The sequence below is a fragment of the Oxyura jamaicensis genome, chromosome 14 (genome assembly GCF_011077185.1).
Source record: "Oxyura jamaicensis isolate SHBP4307 breed ruddy duck chromosome 14, BPBGC_Ojam_1.0, whole genome shotgun sequence".
NCBI lineage: Eukaryota > Metazoa > Chordata > Aves > Anseriformes > Anatidae > Oxyura > Oxyura jamaicensis.
The window spans coordinates 11,722,050-11,738,914 of NC_048906.1; the positions used below are offsets into that span (position 1 = coordinate 11,722,050).

General features: G+C 70.0%; 2 protein-coding genes across 4 annotated transcripts in view; one reads left to right on the forward strand and one right to left on the reverse strand.

Moving 5' to 3' along the window:
* Positions 1 to 16,865, reverse strand: part of CORO7 (coronin 7) — a 39,441-nt gene that overhangs the window by 637 nt on the left and 21,939 nt on the right. Inside the window, exons 11-28 of one of the 2 annotated variants that reach the window (XM_035339891.1) lie at positions 5,471 to 5,525; positions 5,333 to 5,390; positions 5,107 to 5,252; positions 3,989 to 4,084; positions 3,096 to 3,218; positions 2,883 to 3,018; positions 2,623 to 2,798; positions 2,415 to 2,523; positions 2,207 to 2,293; positions 1,940 to 2,082; positions 1,613 to 1,717; positions 1,416 to 1,501; positions 1,118 to 1,259; positions 931 to 1,020; positions 743 to 859; positions 537 to 672; positions 365 to 456; positions 196 to 313 (exon numbers count right to left, since the gene is read on the reverse strand). In XM_035339891.1, the coding sequence (XP_035195782.1) occupies positions 206 to 313; positions 365 to 456; positions 537 to 672; positions 743 to 859; positions 931 to 1,020; positions 1,118 to 1,259; positions 1,416 to 1,501; positions 1,613 to 1,717; positions 1,940 to 2,082; positions 2,207 to 2,293; positions 2,415 to 2,523; positions 2,623 to 2,798; positions 2,883 to 3,018; positions 3,096 to 3,218; positions 3,989 to 4,084; positions 5,107 to 5,252; positions 5,333 to 5,390; positions 5,471 to 5,525 (2,005 nt within the window). In that variant the 3' untranslated portion in view covers positions 196 to 205. The remainder of the gene's footprint in view (positions 1 to 195; positions 314 to 364; positions 457 to 536; positions 673 to 742; positions 860 to 930; positions 1,021 to 1,117; positions 1,260 to 1,415; positions 1,502 to 1,612; positions 1,718 to 1,939; positions 2,083 to 2,206; positions 2,294 to 2,414; positions 2,524 to 2,622; positions 2,799 to 2,882; positions 3,019 to 3,095; positions 3,219 to 3,988; positions 4,085 to 5,106; positions 5,253 to 5,332; positions 5,391 to 5,470; positions 5,526 to 16,865) is intronic. The other variant, XM_035339892.1, reaches the window with a different exon arrangement.
* Positions 7,146 to 15,238, forward strand: VASN (vasorin). Of its 2 annotated transcripts, none has more exons than XM_035339900.1 (2): positions 7,146 to 7,223; positions 12,541 to 15,238. In XM_035339900.1, the coding sequence occupies exon 2, from the start codon at positions 12,551 to 12,553 to the stop codon at positions 14,576 to 14,578; it is 2,028 nt and encodes a 675-aa protein (XP_035195791.1). In that variant the 5' UTR covers positions 7,146 to 7,223; positions 12,541 to 12,550; the 3' UTR covers positions 14,579 to 15,238. The 2 variants fall into 2 exon arrangements, with proteins under 2 accessions (XP_035195791.1, XP_035195790.1); XM_035339899.1 differs by lacking the exon at positions 7,146 to 7,223 and adding an exon at positions 11,924 to 12,066.

Consider the following 16,865-nt stretch of genomic DNA (forward strand, 5'->3'; position numbering starts at 1 on the left):
GTGTCACAGTGCCCCCATGCCGTGGTGTCCCCGTGTCCCCATATTGCAGCATCCCAGTGTCCTCGTGTCGTGGTGTCCCCATGTCGTGGTGTCCCGGCATCCCCACATCATGGTGTCCCCTTGTCCCCATGTTGCAGCATCCCAGTGTCCCCGTGTTGCAGTGTCCTGCCGTCCCCACGTCCCCGCCATGCCTACCCACTCGGCCTCATCCACGCCCTCGAAGGAGTCCTGCGGCAGCGGGTCGTGGCGGCTGCCCAGCCGGGCCACCATGGCGCTGAGGAGCTTTGGGGCAAGCAGTGCGGTGGGGACGGGGCTTCGCGAGGGGGTTCAGCGTCCCCCCGGCGGTCCCCGTCCCCGCGCTCACCTCCTCCTTCTTCTGCTCGTCCGTCTTCTCCCCCAGGTACACGGCCGCAGGGACAAACTTCCGCGCCGGCTGCTCCTTCGGGGCCTGGCTCACTGGGAGGGCGGCGCGATGTGGGGCAGCTCCGCGTGGGGCAGCCCCCCACGCGCCGCCCGCCTCGCCCCTCCGCGCCTACCTGGCGTCATGTTGGCGGGCCGGAGGTCGGCGCGGCGGTGCTGCCCGTCCGCCCCTGCCAGCCAGGCGCCGGCGCTGAGGGACGGCTCCCACCATACGCGGGTCGGAGGGAAGATGTCGTCCTGGAAATACTCCTTCTGCAGGACGCGGGGTGGTGAGGGGGGGGCCTCCACCCGGCCCCCCCACGCGGCCAGCCCCGATGGCTACCTTGACGCGAGGCACGCGGAAAGCCACGGGCTCGAGGGCGCCCTGCCCCAGCCGCAGCGCTCGGGCGAACTCCACCTCCCGCACGTCGCACGCCGTCTTGCGCAGGAAGACGAAGCCCTGGGGGAGCAGCTACGTGAGCGGGGCTGGGAGCAGGGCAGGCAGCACGGCCCCAGTGGGCGCCCCCTCACCTTGTGGGGATCGCTGGAGGTGAAGCTGTTGCACTCGAGGAAGTAGGGTGGCTCGGGGGTCACCTCGTAGAGGAACACTCTGGTGTCACCCTGGGACAGAGTGGGACGGGGGCTGCTGTGAGGGCACGGCGCGTCCCCCATCACGGTGCCCTGCGCAGGCAGCCCTCCTGGACGCGGGCCCTCCCACCTTGCCAGTGAGGAAGACGACGCCGGTGTCCTCGTCATAGAAGGGCAGGAGGGTGGATGGGGCCACGTCGAGGCCGAGGACGGAGAGGGGCCCATCAGACAGGGCCTGCGCCCGGTACAGGAGGATCCTCCGCTCGCTGCGGCTGTGGGGACGTGGGGGTGGGCGGGTGGCACGGCAGGGCCCGGTGTGCCCGGTGTCCCCGTGGCGGGCACCGAGGCACAGCTCGTCCCCCGGGGACTGTGCCCAGTGGTGGCCGTGCTCGGGGAGGTGCGAGGGACGGCCACGTGCCTGCCCTCACCTGTCGAAGCCGGACACGAGGAGCAAGTCGCCTCCACACACCCAGACCACGCGCGCCCCGCGGCCCCCCTCGGGGCCTGGGCCCTCCTGTGTGGGGAGAAGGGGGGTCACCAGCTGCTCCCCCTGCTCAGCAGCTCCCCACCTGGGGACCTGTCCCCTCCCAGCTCTCCTGTCCCGTTCTTGCTGCTGCGGTCCCACCTGCTGGGGCTGGGGGCTGCGCCGGGGCTCGTAGAGCCGCAGCCGGCCGTCCTTGCTCGCTGTCGCCAGCTGCCTCCCATCGGGGCTCCAGGCCAAGCTGAAGATCTGGGAGATGGAGGGTGCCCCCATCAGGGATCCGTGCCCCAGCCCCCGGCTGGCCCAGGGGACTTGGAGCACCCCTTGGGCGTCCCGTGGGCACCTCTCCTCCCCGATGGCATCTCAGCACCGTGATGCAGGAACCAGCTCCTGGCTGGCACCCAGCTGCGCCGCAGCGTGGAGGCCTGGCACGTCTGGGTGCTGCGGTGCCCCGGCGGTGCCTGACCCTACCTGGTCCGTGTGTCCCTGCAGGCACAGCACCTCCTGCCCGGCGCCCAGCTCCCATATCCGCACCGTCATGTCGTAGGAGGAGGAGACGAGGAGGTCAGCCGCCATGGGGTGGAAGCGGATGGAGTAGATCTTCTCCGTGTGCCCTGGTAAGGAGAGCGGAGTGCTGGCCCTGGGACAGGGACACCACCAGACCCGCCTGCCCCTGCGGCTCTGTCTGGGCACCCAGGGACAATCGGTGCTCGAGCTGTGTCCCTGCACCGCGCTCACCTTGCAGCACAGCCTCGGGCTCCCGCAGCGTGTCCTGCAGCCCGCCTTCGGGGACCCGCCACAGCCGGATCTTGGCATCTTCGCCCGCTGCAGCACCGAAACCGCCCCGGAGAGAGACGGGCAGGGGGTGAGCGGCAACGCGGGGTGCAGCGTGCCACGGCGGGGTGTCAGCGCCCCACGGCGCGCACCCTGGGCACAGCGCACCTACCAACAGCGAGGCGCCGGGGGTCAAAGGGGTCCCAGCAGAGGTCGGCCACCGCCGTGCCGTTCTGGATGGTGGGCACGGCGGTGTCGGGGAGGCGGCCCGGCTTGGAGAGCTGGTGGAGAGCAACGCGTCACCCAGGGTGTGCGGCAGGGGTGGGCGCCCGTGTGCCGGGCACAGCGGGGGCACGGAGAGCCGCTTCCCACCGCCGCACCTCGAGGACGGCGATCTGGCCGCCAGCGGAGAGCAGCGGGAGGGCGACGCGCTCGTGGTTGGCGCAGAAGCCGTCGCTCTCGCCCGGCGTGGTGAGGCTCAGCCCCCGCAGGTTGGTGATGTGGGTGTCGCGGTGCAGCACCGCGCCCTGCGCGTGCCGGAATCGGGAGCTGGGCCCTGCGGAGGCGGGGGTCGCTGAGTGCCGCGGCTCCTCCGGCCACGCGGGAGGGTGACTCCGAGCCCACCCCGGCACCCACTCACCCAAAATGCTCTGCAGAGACTTCTGGCTGGGGCTGCTGACGAAGCCGCTGGAGGGGCCGGTGCTGGCAGAGAGCGAGGTGGCGGCGCTGCTCGGCGAGGCCAGCGAGCCGGAGGGCGAGGAGTAGCCGCTGCCCTCCTGCAGGAGACGGCGTGTGGGCAGGGGGTGCTGCCCCCGCCCAGCCCCACCCCGGCCCCTCGCGCCCCCGTACTCACGCTGCGGTCGGTGTCGGCGGGGCCATCGTCGGGCAGCGGGGTGCCGGGCGCCGCGGCGGCGATGACCGGGGAGCGGAAGGTCTGCGTGGGTCTGCGTGCCGGGTGCAGGCTCACCTTCCCCACCTGCCGAGCGGCAGCGCTGCGGCGAGCGGGCGCTGGCAGAGGAGCCCCCGCCTCCGAGTCCCACCCAGGAGCCGCACCGAGGAGCGGGTTTGCCCCCCAAAACCCCCTTTTCCCCCTCCTGCAATCGCCGCCACCGAAACCTGCAGCTCGTGGTATGTGGCTTACAGGAGGGGCCCTTCTCCAGCCCGTGGCTCTGGGTGCGTTAAGCATACTGCCTCAACCTCTACGTTTTTAAGGCGGATGGTGGGAAATGTGTTTTCACTATTAGATTTTTATTTTTAGCTGCACCTAGATGGAAAATAGAGCTCACTTGGCTGAGCTCAGGAGAGCGTTTTTGAGCAGTTTCCCTGCTGGAAAACCATTCTAAACTCAGTGGGCGCACGTCAGCAGCAGGACAGACGAGACCTCCTGTGTTTGTGTTCAGAAGCAGCCGAGCTCAGGGCTGGGTGGCTGGGGGCGAAGCCCTGCTCGTCCCCAGGGGCTCCTTCCCACTCCGCAGTCAGGAGGTGCATGGCACCCTCTTGGGGGTGCACCTCGGTGCCCTGCCACCATCGCGGCCACCCCAAAAACCCACTGGCCTTTGGGAAACAGACTTGATTTGTATGAATCCCCACTTCCCGTTAAAAGGATGTGATTAAAATATTGCACACGCGCCCCTCCATGTCCCCGTCCCCATCCCAAGGCTGTGGTGTGGTCGCTGTGCCGCCACCAGTGCTGTCCCCAGCCCCGGGTGATGCCAGCCATGGGGACACCCCCGGGGTGACACTCACCTGCTGGCTGTCCCCTGCCCACCAGGCCTGGGCACCTGTGGCCGGCAGCACCCCGGCGCAGTCGGGGAACAGATCCTCGTGGAACTCCTGGACAGACTGCGGGAGAGGGGGCGGGCGGAGGTGGTGCTCTGCCTGCGGCCCCTCGCTGTCCCTGGGCACCGAGCGCTGGGGGCCCCGCGCAGGAGACCCCCGGGCACCTTGCGGCCACGGAGCCCCGGCCCCAGCCGAGCTGCACGCCGGAGCCTGTAGGTGTCAGACGCTGCCCAGCTCTGGGCTGCGCCGTGCACCCCTGAAAGTATCAAAAGGCCTCCAAAACGCAGCAAAATGCCTGCCACAGGTGGCACCCAGCTCTCAGCACCCGGCCTGCAGCCCCTGCCCCAGGGCTCAGCCTCCGCTACGCAGCGGGGTCCAGGAGCACCCCGCTCCTTCCACACAGCGCCCAGAATTCAGCCCCCAGCACCCAGGTTTCAGCTCCCCGCAGGTTTCCCTCCTCTCCTGCTCCCCCCAGGCCAGGGAGCCGTGTCCCCCCCCACCCCTCACCACACCTGGGTGCCCTCCATCCCCCCGCGCTGACCGGCGAGGTGGCACCCGTGCGATGGCACCAGGCCCCCCGACACGGTGGGGGCCAGGGGCCGAGCTGTGTCCTGGTGCTGCTAGGGGGGTCCTGGGGCGAGCGTCAGCGGCTGCCTCCGTGCCTCAGTTTCCCTGGGGAGCTGAGCCCTGCCCAGGCAGTGTCCCCCCGGGGACAGAGCCCTCCCCCCCCAGCCCGTGGCCGCCCTGTGGCAGCGCTTACGCTCTGGTTCTTTTTTTAAACGTGAGTTTTTTTCCACAACAGGGTCTGTTTACAGAAAAGGGCATTTCTGTAGCCACCACCCTTTTTTTTTTTTTTTTTTTCTTTCTTACTTTCTTTCCTCAGAAAAATGCTTTAGGGAGTGGGGAAGAGCCTGAGCGCATCGGGGGCAGCGAGAGAACCTGGCTGAGACGCCGCGGCCCCGCACGCTGCGGTCAGTCCCATATCCGTGGCACGAGGGAGCGGGCGCCGGCGTTACGGGGACGCGGGGTCCAAGCTCGGTGCTGATCCCCCCCCCTCCCTGAGGGAACCCCGCGCCCCCCCTTACCTTGCGGGGCACGACGTAGCTGACGGGGACGAGGAAGGTGTCGGTGAGCTGCAGGACGCGGAGCACCTCGCAGGCCATGACGTCCAGGGCCAGGCGGGGGACGGCGGCCAGGCCCCGCGTGCGCCCCTCGGTCAGGCACTGGGTGACTGGGGACAGGCAGGACAGCCGTGGGGCGGGGGCCAGGCTGGGGACCGCGGCAGCCCGGCGCGGGGCGCATCCTGCTTACCTTGGGTGAGCGCGGGCTGTGCCGGCGTCGCCTCGAAGCAGTGCAGGAGGTTTTCTCCCTGGAAGAGAGGCGGAGGGGCTGGGGTGTAAGCGGGGGCGCGGGGAGCACCCCGCCGCCCCCCGTGCCGTGGCTCCTCACCTTCCCCCCCAGGACCAGCAGCCCCGTGTCGGCGTCGAACAGCGGGATCATGGCCCTGCAAAGGGAAGGAGGGCGCTGAGCACCGCAGGACGGGGCTCAGCACCTTGCCTTGGCACGCGGCAGTGCCTCGGTAACCACGGGGCCGGATTCTGTCCTCTCAGCCCTTTCCCCCGCTGGAGCTCCAAGCCGCAGGATCACTGCGGTGGGCGCACGCCGGTGGCTTCCCGGCCGTGCCCGCGGCAGCAGGGCAGTGCCGGGTGCCCTCGGTCAGGCGCATGGGAACGGCCTTGAGCATCTCCCCCGATTTACAGCCTCCCACGGCACGGCCCTGCCACGCTCAGCCCTGCCGTGACAGCTTTATGGCCGTGAGACCTTGGTTGCCCTCTCCAGCCGCGCGGTGCGTGGCACGGCAGCGCGGGGACGGGGCACACGGATGCCAAATGCGGGCGAGGGAGCCTGGGGCCCGCCTGGCCCCGCTGCGGCACTGCCCCGGGCCGCCCGGGCCGGCTCAGCCTGTTCGGGGCGGGCACGGGGCCGTGGGGCGCAGCCGGCACGCCGCACGGCTCACCGGCACACGCCGCCCTGCCAGTCCCGCGGTCGGGGCCGCCGGCTGGGCTGGCCAACGTGTCCCCGTCCCCGTCCCACCCCGTGGCTGGAGGGGACGGGGAGCACCAAAGCTCCTTCTCTTCCTTCCCCACGATGCGGGTGGAGGAGAAAGCTCCAGAGGCAGCTTCCAGGAGAACAAAGGGACAATATATTACTTTCGGGTTGACATTTTTGTGGTCGTGCGGGCTGGGGGAAGGGAGCACGTGCAGTGCCGGGATTTTACACGGAACGACTTTGAGGAAACGCAGCCCAACAAAGGCACCCAGCCCTGTGCGCACTCCCCGGCCCCGGCAGCCCTGTGCCCACGGCGGGTCCCCGTGGCGGGGACGCTGCAGAGGACGTCGCGGGGTGGCCGGGTGGCACCAGGGACGGCCCTGGCCGGCACGGCACAGTCCCGGCCCGTGGCTGTTGGCACAACTTGGACAAACACCGCTGGGGTGGCTCCGGCAGGCACGGGGGTCCCCTGCCCGGCTGCGGTCACCGCTGCCAGCACTGCCACCGCCGCCAGGGCCCAGCGCTGGGACAAGGGCACCTCTGGGTGCTGGGACACCTCGAGGCGATGAAGGGCGAGCGCCGTCCTGGAGTGCTTGGCACAGCTCTGCCGGCACCGGGGCACCGCGACGCCAGCCCTGCGGGGACACGCGGAGCCCTTGTCCCCAGCGGACGGCGGCGGGGGGCACCACGTCGGGGCAGCGCCATCCCGGGACCGGGTTTGGGGTTTGGGGTGGGGGGCACCAGGGCTCCGCTGGGGCACTGGGGTCACCCACGGCTGCGGGGATAGCGGGGGGCTGCCGGGGGCCACAGGGGCACCAGGGCCTGGTGGTGCCGGGGGCGCTGCCCCCCAGGCTGCCCCCGGGGTCCGGGTGTCCCTGGGGGTCCCTGGGGGTCCCTGGGGTCCCCCCGCACCGGGCCCCAGGTGCGCAGGGGGCGGAGCCTCCGCTGAAGCCCCTCCTCCTTCCCCCTCCCCCGTCTCCCTCAGCCAATGGAGAGGCGGCGGGAGAGATGTCCCCGCCCCCTCGGCGCTTCGCCCCGCCCCCGGGCTTTAAAAGCCGCCCCCCCGCGCCCGGCGCGGCCAGAGCGGGGAGCGCCCGCCCGCAGCCATGCGCTGAGCGCCCGGCACGGCCCGGCCCAGCCCGGCCCGGCCACGGTGAGTGCCGCGTCCCGGGGGCCGCGGGCAGGAGGGGGGGACACCGGGCTGCACGGCCCGCCGGGTGCACGGCGTCGCCTGGGGACGGGGTCCCGGCGGCAACCCCCGGGGTGTGCGGGGACGGGGGAGCCGGTGGCGGGGTCCCCATCCGGCACGGTCCCCATCGTGCGCGGTGCCTCCGACGGTTCTGTCCCCTGTCCCCTGCCGCGGCTCCGGCCCCGGGCCTGGTGCTGCCCCGGTACGGGCAGGGGGCGAGATGTGGCGTGGGGACCCCCGCTGCTGCTGGGTGGCCGCGAGCCGTGCTGCTGGCCGAGGGGTCCTGGGTGGCAGCGGTGGGACACAGCACGGTCCTGAGGGATGTGGCTGCAGGGGACAGCAGGCAGGGGACAGCAGGCAGGGGACAGCAGGCAGGGGACAGCAGGCACCGGTGTCCCCGTGGGGCTGTGTGCCAGCATGGCCACCGGCCAGCCTGGTGGTGATGCCCCACCAGCTCCACCGCTGCGTGCCTGCTGTCACCCAGCGCGTGCCGGGGTGACACCGGGCCCCTCGCCTCCCCCGGTGTGCCATGGGCTTAGCGTCCCTCGCCGTGTCAGGCTCCCTCCCTTGTAGCCACCGCGCTGCCCCAAGTGCCCGGGCATCCCGGTGCCAGTTCGGGGAGATGCTCGGGTGACAGCGCCAGCCAGACGTGTGTCACCCCTCCTCGCCACGGGCGGGTCCCTTCGTACCGCGACCTGGTGGCAGCCAGCCTGGCCTGACCCAGCTGGGGCCGGGCTGCTGCCCACACGGCGCTGGGCCGTGCCGGCGTGACGAACGACACTAATTACTATTTTTCTCCGCCACCCCAAGCCCGGGTGGCCTGGCCGGGTCGCCCTGACGCAAGCGCTGCCTGCCCGGCTGGCTCCGCCGCCCCGGCGGGATGCGGCAGGAGGAAGCGCTCGGGGACACGACGGCCACAGTCAGGCCGCAGGAATCCGCGCGTGGCAGCAGGGCGGCACCGCCGGGCTCCGGGGCGCGTTGGCTCCCGGCGAAGCCACCCTGCTGGTTTTTCCCCTTCCCGGCACCTGAGAGCCGGGAGCGCGGCCGGGTCACGGGGGCAGGAGCGGGGCCGAGGGGCTGGCGCCGGGGGGGAGGCAATAACCAGGCCCGCATTCCTCCGGGGCTGCTGCGGAAACTTTAATTAAATAGGGAGGGGAGGCTGGGAGGAGGTGGTTGCTGCGGCGGAGGGCGGGTTGAAGGGAAAAGGGGGATTAGGGGCTAATCCTGCGCCCCCGCCGGGGGTCGGGAGGGGGCACGTGCTGACACGGGCTTGGTTGGGGGGCGTCAGGGAGGGCCCCGCGAGCAAGGGCTGGGGAGCGGCGCCTGCAACTCGAGCCGGCCACCGGTGCAGGCCCCGCATTCCTGCGTGCGGGGCCCCGAGCGGTGGCGGGGACGCAGCCGTGCCTGCGCCGGTGCCCGCGAGCGGCCGGGGTGGCCCACCGGGCTCGGCTGCGTGCCGGCAACAACGGTGGCTTTGTTCGGCGCCAGGAGCCGGGCGGATGCAGGGCCTCGCTCGCCGGTGATGGGAGGAGATGTCCCGGCCGTGCTGGGTACCCCCGGCTCAGGGACTCGCCGTGACACGGGGTGTGACGTGAGAGTTTGTGGGACCCCTCCCGGCCGCAGTCTGGCACCCCCGGGTTCACCGGCCTCTGATGTCAGGAGGGCGAGCAGCCCCGCGGGCGCTAGCGCCAGGGACAAGGGACTCTCACCAAGTGGCAGGGCCACCTCCTTGTGGCTGTGGCAGGATCCATCTGCCCGGGTGTCACCCACAGCGTGGGGACGGGGACCCCCTGCAGGAGCCGGCCCTGCCCTTCAGCCCCGGCAGCTGCGCGGGGCCGGTACCAGGCTCCCCCTCGCATGGGAAAAGGGGTGACCGTGCCGTGTCCCCAGGACAGGCGAGCTCTGTGCACACCGTTGGGGACACCACGGTGCCCACCCCGAGCAGGGAGCGGGGCTCACCCGGGGGAGCGGGGACGGTGCTCCCAGCCCACCAGGCTGGCAGGCAGAGGCTGTGCGAGCCGGGGAGGCTGAGCCCGGATCCTCCCGCAGCCGGAAAATATGAATAATTCCGCAAGTATCTGCGGTGCAGGCAGGGGGGAGCCCAGCCAAGGCAGCAGCAGGCCGCTGGCAGGGCGGCCGCGGGATGGCCGAGCACCTCCAGAAGAACATCTCCTCCTCCGCCTGGACGCGGCGAGGCTGTTCCGCTCCCCTGCCCGTCACCCCGGCCCCTACGGAGCTGCCAAGCCCCCGGGCTGGATCAACCCCTCAGCACCCCGCGAGCCCATCAGGGTGCCCGGGCGATGCCGGCGCGTGCCGGGGGAGCGGTGGCGGAGGCGGGAGCCGCGCGGGTGGAGCACACGGGCACCCGGCCCGGCCGGCGAGGCGGGATGCTCGGGGCCGCGGTCACGGCCCGGCCCAACCTGCCCGGGGCCGGGTGAGCGGAGCCTGGCAGCCGGAGAGGAAATGCCAGCGTAATTAAAGGGACGAGAGACTTGGAGTCAGCAGCTGGTTGCAGCATGGGACACGTCAGCGAAACCCGACCCTGGCATTGCAAAACCCGGCCCTGAGCTCCTGCACCACCGGCACCCGGCGCTGCCCACCCGGGTGGCTTGGCACGGCCACATGCTGCGCCGGCCTCGAGGCTGTCCTGGTGCTGCCGTGGCTGTCTCGGGGTGCCCGCTGTCCCCCGCTCAGTCCTGAGCTCGGTGCGGGGCTCTTGGCTGGCTCCTCGCTCCCGGGGTGTCAGCGGCAGCCTCGCGCTCCCGCAGCCGCTCAGCTGGACCCTGTGCCTGGCACCAACCCCCCCGGGGGCTCGCGCAGCGGTGGGAGCGGTGCCAGCTCTGTCCCCAGGTCCCTTAACACCCCCGGTGTCCCCAGAACCCCTTCACGAGGCTGCACGACGCTGTCCTTGGCTCGGCCACCCTGCCTGACCGTGGGGTGCAGCAGAGCCACCCACCCGATGGGACCGGGCGGGGGCTTGGTGACGGTGACCCCGTGGCCACCGAGCGGCTCCTCCCCGGCGCTGCTGTCCCCAGGCCAAGTGACTCAGGCGCTGCGGTGACCCTGCCCAGCGGCGCGGGTGCACCCCACCCTCGGGCGCACCCCGGGACCGGGCCGGGAGCCGCCTGCCGCCTTAACCCTATCCGGGTGGTGGCACAGGACAGGGGTGGGGGGACACCAGGGGGGTGACACTGACGCCCTGGGTGTCAGTGTCACCCCCCCAGCGCTCCTGGGGCTCGTGCTGTGCAGCCGGTGTGGCTCGGCCGGGGCCCCCCATGGCGGAGGGGTGGCCGGGGCAGCCGGCGCGTGCTGCTGTGCGACCCGGTAGCCCCCCACACACGGCGGGGGCCCCTCGCACGCCGCGGGGGGTTTATTTGCCTGAAGCTATTAACAGCTCGGCAGGAGGGGAGGAGGTGCTGGGGAGGGGGCTGCGGGGGCCGCGGCACCCCTACGGCCTGCAGAGAGCCCATCGTGGGGTGGCAGAGACAGCCTAGCCCTGCCTCACCCCCCCTCCCCACCCCTTGCCGGCACTAATTAGGGCTGTCATTAAAAGGGCTGAAAGACGGGGCTGAGAGACGAGCCAGCCACGTCCTAGGCAAGGACATCAGCCGGGACGTCTGTCCCCGGGGGCCCCTGGCACAGAGGGGCTGGAGCGGGGGCTGCTACGGCCTTGCTCACACCGAGAGCGTCCTCCCCTCGGTCCTCTGCCCCCAACGGCCTGCCCGCGCCAGAGGGATGAGGGCTCCGTGTCCCGACGGGGCCGGTGCTGTGCCAGAATCCCGGGATGCCAACAGAGGAAGCTTTTTGGGACGCCAAGTCGCAGCGTGCAGCCAGGGATTTGGGAGATGAGAGGGCTGGAGGCCCGCCAGGGGCTGAGCCCGCGGAGGGGTCACGGCTTGGCCCAGTGCCCCCCTCCGCAGCCCGGGGACGTGGCCCCGCTGCCCTCGGAGCAGCAGGATGTCACCGGGCAGGGGCTCCCGTCCTCCTGATGGCTCTGCACTGCCAAGGGGACCGGAGCCCGGGTCCCAGCGCTGTCCCCTCCCTGCTTCCCCGCGCAGACACCGTGCAGCATCTGCCCGTGTCTTGGGGCTGCGAGGAGCGGCACGCAGCGCCCGTTGGCGGGCGTTTTGTGGCTCCGCACCGCTCTCGGCACCTCGCCAGCTTTGTGATGCCCTCCTGCCACCCACGGCCGCGTCCCCGGCACCCTGAGCCTCCCCGCTGGGGCCGGGGCGGCCGGCTCCTTCGGCCCCTGGCAGCATTTCGTTAGCCCAGGCCACCCCCGGGTGCCACCGTCCTCGGGCCACCACCAGCGCCCGCAGTGCCCTGGCACTGGGGATCTCCGGTTCCAAGCGCTGCAGACTGCGCGGCCATTGGGGTACCTCAAATCACCGCCCCCCCAAAAACCCTGCCCCACGCTTCACCCTGGTGCCGGGGGCCACGTGCCCACCCCAAAAAGCGGCACCTTGCTGTGCTTTTGGGGGGGGGGGGGGGGCAAAGCAACAGCGTGGGCAGGGTTCCCCGGGGGGGGCTTCGCTCGTGGGCGCAGCTCCGGGCGGCCGCCGTGCGGGCGGCACAAGCAAAGGGTTAAGTCCTGCTCGGCGTGCGGGAAGCGGGCGCGCTCCCACCCCCTTCGCTGGCGGAGGCCGAGCCGGGTGCGTCCTGGGATGGAGGCGGCGCATCCCACATGTTTGGTTTGCACCCTGCCGAGAGGAGCCGGGGGAAGGAGGGGCCCTTTCCCCGCCGCCTCGCCCCGCGGGAGGCAGCCCCTCGAGCCGGAGCCGGGACACCGTGCACGGAGGAGCTGGGGGTGCGCAGACACCAACGGCCCTAAATCTGGGGGGGCCGGGGGAAAGGGAGAGCGTTCGGCCGGGGTGGGCAGCTCGTGCGCTGCTTCACGTGAGCGCAGCGGGGGCTTTTGGGCTCTTCCCTGGTCCCTTTGGGGCTGGAGTGTCCCGGGCAGGGCAGGAGGGGATGGAGAGATATCGAGGGGCCGGTGGCATGGCCACTGGGTCCCTCCCGCGTGGGCAGCCGGGGGCTGGGAGGCTGTGGCGCCGTGCTGGTGCGGTGGGGACAGCGGTGGGGACAGCAGCGTGCCCGAGCCTGGCTGTCCCTGTCCCACCAGGAGCCAGGTCGGGGACGCCGGTGCCAGCCTGGCCCGGGAGCTGCGGGGAGCCAGCCCCTCCCTCAGCACCGCCAAACAAGCCGGGTGTTTTGCGTGTGAAGCCGTGCTCGCGGCGGTGCTTGCTCCGCGTATCCTCACGCAAACCTCTCTCTCCTGCAGAGCTGACACCATGAACCAGCTGTTCCTTTGCACGCTGCTTCTCTTGGTCCCCGGGGAGCTCGCGCGGGCATGTCCCGCCGGCTGCCAGTGCCAGGACCCCAAGACCATCCTGTGCGCGGCCAGACGGGGCCACACCGTGCCCCGGGGGCTGCCCCCCAGCACCCTCTCCCTGTACGTCTTTGAGAACGGCATCACGATGCTCAGCGAGGACAGCTTCGCGGGGCTGCCCGCCCTTCAGCTCCTGGACCTCTCACAAAACAAGATCGCCAGCATCCAGAAAAATATCTTCCAGCCCCTAACGGAGCTTGTCAACTTGGACCTGTCCTCCAACCAGCTGCAGGAGATCACCAACGAGACCTTCCACGGGCTGCGGCTGCTGGAGCGGCTCTACCTGCAGAGGAACAGGATCCAGCACATCCACGCCGCCGCGTTCGACACGCTGGAGAACCTGCTGGAGCTGAAGCTGCAGAACAACCAGCTGTGGGCAGTGCCCCCCCTTGACCTGCCCAACCTCCTGCTGCTGGACGTCAGCTGGAACAAGATCCCCGCTATTGCACCCGGGGCCTTCCACGCCGTCAACATCGAGTCGCTGAAGATCGCGGGGCTGGGCCTGACGAGCTTGGACGAGGAGCTCTTCCAGACCCAGAACAACCTCCACGAGCTGGACGTCTCCAACAACCTGCTGGAGCGCGTCCCGGCCGTGCTGCGGCGCCTGGGGAGCCTCACCAAGCTCAGCCTGGCTGGCAATGCCCAGATCTCCCAGCTGCCGGCAGAGGACTTCCAGAGCCTTCACAACCTCCAGGAGCTGGACATCAGCAACCTCAACATCAACACCATCCCTCGGGACTTCTCTGGCTTTTTCCCGAGGCTCCGGGCCGTGACGGCCGCCGGCAACCCCTTCAACTGCATCTGCCAGATGAGCTGGCTCGTGCAGTGGGTGAACGCCAGCAGCGTGATCCTCCGGCGGCCCGAGGAGACGCGCTGCCACTTCCCCCCAAAAAACTCCGGCAAGCTCCTCCACCACCTGCAGTACGCTGACTTTGGCTGCCCCACCACCACCACCACCACCACCACCACCACCACCACGCCGCGCACCACCACGCTGCGGCCGCCCGCGCCGCTCCCCACCAGCAGCCGCCCGCCGCCGGCGCCCAGCACCGCCGCTCCCACCCCGCAGGCCAGGGCCTCCCCCGGCAGCTCCGCGCCGGTGTCCTTCAGCGTCCCCCCGGCCCCCAGCAGCCCCCCGCCGCAGATCTGCCCCCCGCGCACGTGTCTGAACGGCGGCACCTGCCAGCTGGACGCGCGCAGCCACCTGCAGTGCCTGTGCCCGCAGGGCTTCGCCGGGACGTACTGCGAGGAGGAGGAGGAGAGGGACACGACGCCGTCCCCGGCCACCCAGGCGCCGACGCCGAGCCGGCAGATCAGCATCACGCAGGTGAGCAGCACGTCCCTGAAGGTGGATTTGCAGAACTACGTCCAGTCCAAAGCGCAGCTGAAGGGCATCCGGCTGAGCTACCGAAACCTCTCCGGGCCGGACAAGCGGCCCGTGATGCTCCGCTTGCCGGCCTCGCTCGCCGAGTACACGGTGCGGGCGCTGAGACCCAACTGCACCTACCGCGTCTGCGTCGGGCCGCTGGGGGAGAAGGTCTCCAAGGAGGAGTTCTGCGTGGAGGCGCACACCCTGCAGATGACCCACCAGCAGCACTCGCCCGTCACCCAGGGCAAGGACAACAACCTCACCCTGATGATCGTCCCCGCGCTGGCCGCCGTGCTGCTGCTGGTGGTGGTGGTGACGGCGGTCACGTACTACCGCCGGCACCGCCGGGCGAAGGCGCACGCGGGCGGCGGGGTGGACGCCGGCCCGCTGGAGCTGGAAGGCGTGAAAGCCTGCCTGGACAACGGGGATCTGAGCAACCACAGCCGCAAGGGGCCGGAGCCCGCGATGCTCTCGGGCGGCTCCGAGTGCGAGGTCCCGCTCATGCAGGCGCACTACCCCAGCAACAACAACACCACCGCGCTCAAGCCCTCCTACTTCTGAGCCAGGCGGCACGGGCAGCCGGGCGAGGGGAGCCCCGCGCGGCCGGCGGCGGCACCCGGCCCCGTTCCTCCGGGCCGAGGAACAGCGAGGAGTGAACTGAAGGAAGGCACAAAGCCCAAACCCGTAACGTGCAATTTCGGAGAGGCCTACACACTTAGGGAGTAGACACTCATTTTTCCGCTCGGCGTATGACTTAAGTGCCTTGATTTCTGTGACTCTACGTAGAACGTGGGTAGCGAAAGAGAGGGGTTTTCGTTTTTAATTTGGGGTTTGGGTTGGCCTTTTTTCTTTTTTAGCTAGTGCTAAAAAAGTCATCGGCGACTTAGCTAAGGGGCATCAACGTGCTGGCAACAAGGGCCCTTTAGTGGAGCACGGCCCGTGGCTCTCAACTCCCTGGAAGCTGATGTGAGCGGCGCGGCCCGGCCGAGGTGCTGGGACCCTCGGGACCCCCGGGCCGCGCGCCAAAGGAAGCGCCGAGCAGGCGAACCGGGAATCGAAGCTTTAAGAACTCGGAGAGAATATTTATACACGGTTATTTCCCATTTCTTCTGGGAAAACTCTTTTTTCTAGTACAGGTTTGTGTACATCTGTTTTGTAAGGCAGACCAGAAGGGTGTCTTTTTGTAAAAAAAAAATAAAATAAAATAATAACAAGAAGGAATCGCGCACAAACTTTGTAATCTTGGGAGCTGCGGGACCCCTCCCGAGGGCGGCACAGCCCAGCTCCCCCGGGGCTCTCGGGCAGACCCCGCTGGTGGCAGTGCCTGTGTCCCCTGGAGGGGAGGGGACAGCTTGGCCACGTCCTCCCCGTTGGCGCTGGTTGAGTCGGGGCAGTTTTTTGGAGGTTTCAGCCCTGTGGAGCTGCCCCCCCAGCGCGAGCTGCTAGCAAAACAGAGGCCACGAGTTTCAAATGAGACCCTGCCCTGCGCATCATCCAGCCTGACTTCATCCTGCCCCGGCTGCCAGATGGCCGCGGGGCGTCGGACAAACAGCGTGGCTCAACCTCGATAACCTCCTGACGTCACCCTCCTCCTCCTCTCCTCCTCTCCTCCTCCTCCTCCTCGTGCCAGCCTCACGCCAAGGGGCTCTGCCCTGCATCTGGCACCGCGCCGTGCCGGAGCCTTCATCCCCAGCCACGCAGCTGCAGGGCCACGGTCCCCCCGCGCCGGGGGCTGCCGCCACGCCGAGGCTCTGGCAGCCCGTGCCGGGCCCCCCTCCCGGGTGCGAGCCCCCCGGCCCCGGGAGCAGCCGTGTTCGTGCGCTGGCTGCGGCGGAGGGGGGGGGGGGCTCGGGGCCGGCGCGAGGCAGGTTCCCGCTGCCAAGTGCTTTCTGCTCCAACCTCTGGTTTTAATCGTTTTCCAATCCTTTATCTTTCGGGCTGGAATTTTCCAGGTTGGGTCCCTGCCCGCGGAGGTATGTTTTATTTGGAGAAAATGAGCAAAGCGGGCTGAAGCGCCGCCACCACCACCGCGAGCGGAGCTGCGGCGGGCCGGCTGCCGAAAGGGTTACAGAGGGGACACGGCCCAACGGGGCCGCTGCCTCCCCGGGCTGGCGGCGCAGGTGAGCGCCCTGCAGCCCCCCCCCAGCCTACCGGGACCCCCGGGCGCACGGCGCTGCTGCAGGATGCGGCCCTGACCCGGTCCTGTGAGCGCTCTGGATGTAATTAGGGGCGCGGGGCGGCAGCGGGGGCCGTCTGGCGCGGCCCCCCCGGCTCCCAGGTGGGTTTCCGGCAGGGCTGGCTCCCATTAGGGCCGGCGCAGTGGCAGCGGGGGCCCCTCTCCGGCGCGGGCGGGCAGGCGCGAGGGCCACGCTCGCCCGCTCAAAGGGCCCATTGTGGTTCTCTCCCCACAGATTTTTCAAATTAACATCCCAAATTCCTCTGAAAATTGCTGCTGTGTAAATATTTTCACTGCGAGCTTTGTATATTTTCCAGCCCTGCGAGGAGGAGAGCAGAAAACTCCCCGGCGGAGCGCAAGCCCCGTGCCGGCGAGTGACGGGTGCCTCCAGACGGTCACTGCCGCAGCCCCCGAGCCGGGACGGGCGCAGGGACGGGCTCAGCCCCAGCACTGTCCCCTCAGACCCCGCACCATCACGCAAGGAGCCATCACGCCTCTTCCCTCCTGGCCCCTTTCTTTTGCCTCCCCATATTCCTACAGCTCCTCGCTGAGAAATCCCCTCCCCACTTTCAAGCAGCCCCATCCTTCACCGCCCGGGCTGGAGAGGGCGGGGAGGGAGCACAAATCCCTCTCCCCCATCCAGGCATTGGCACAGCCACTTCCCCTTCCAAG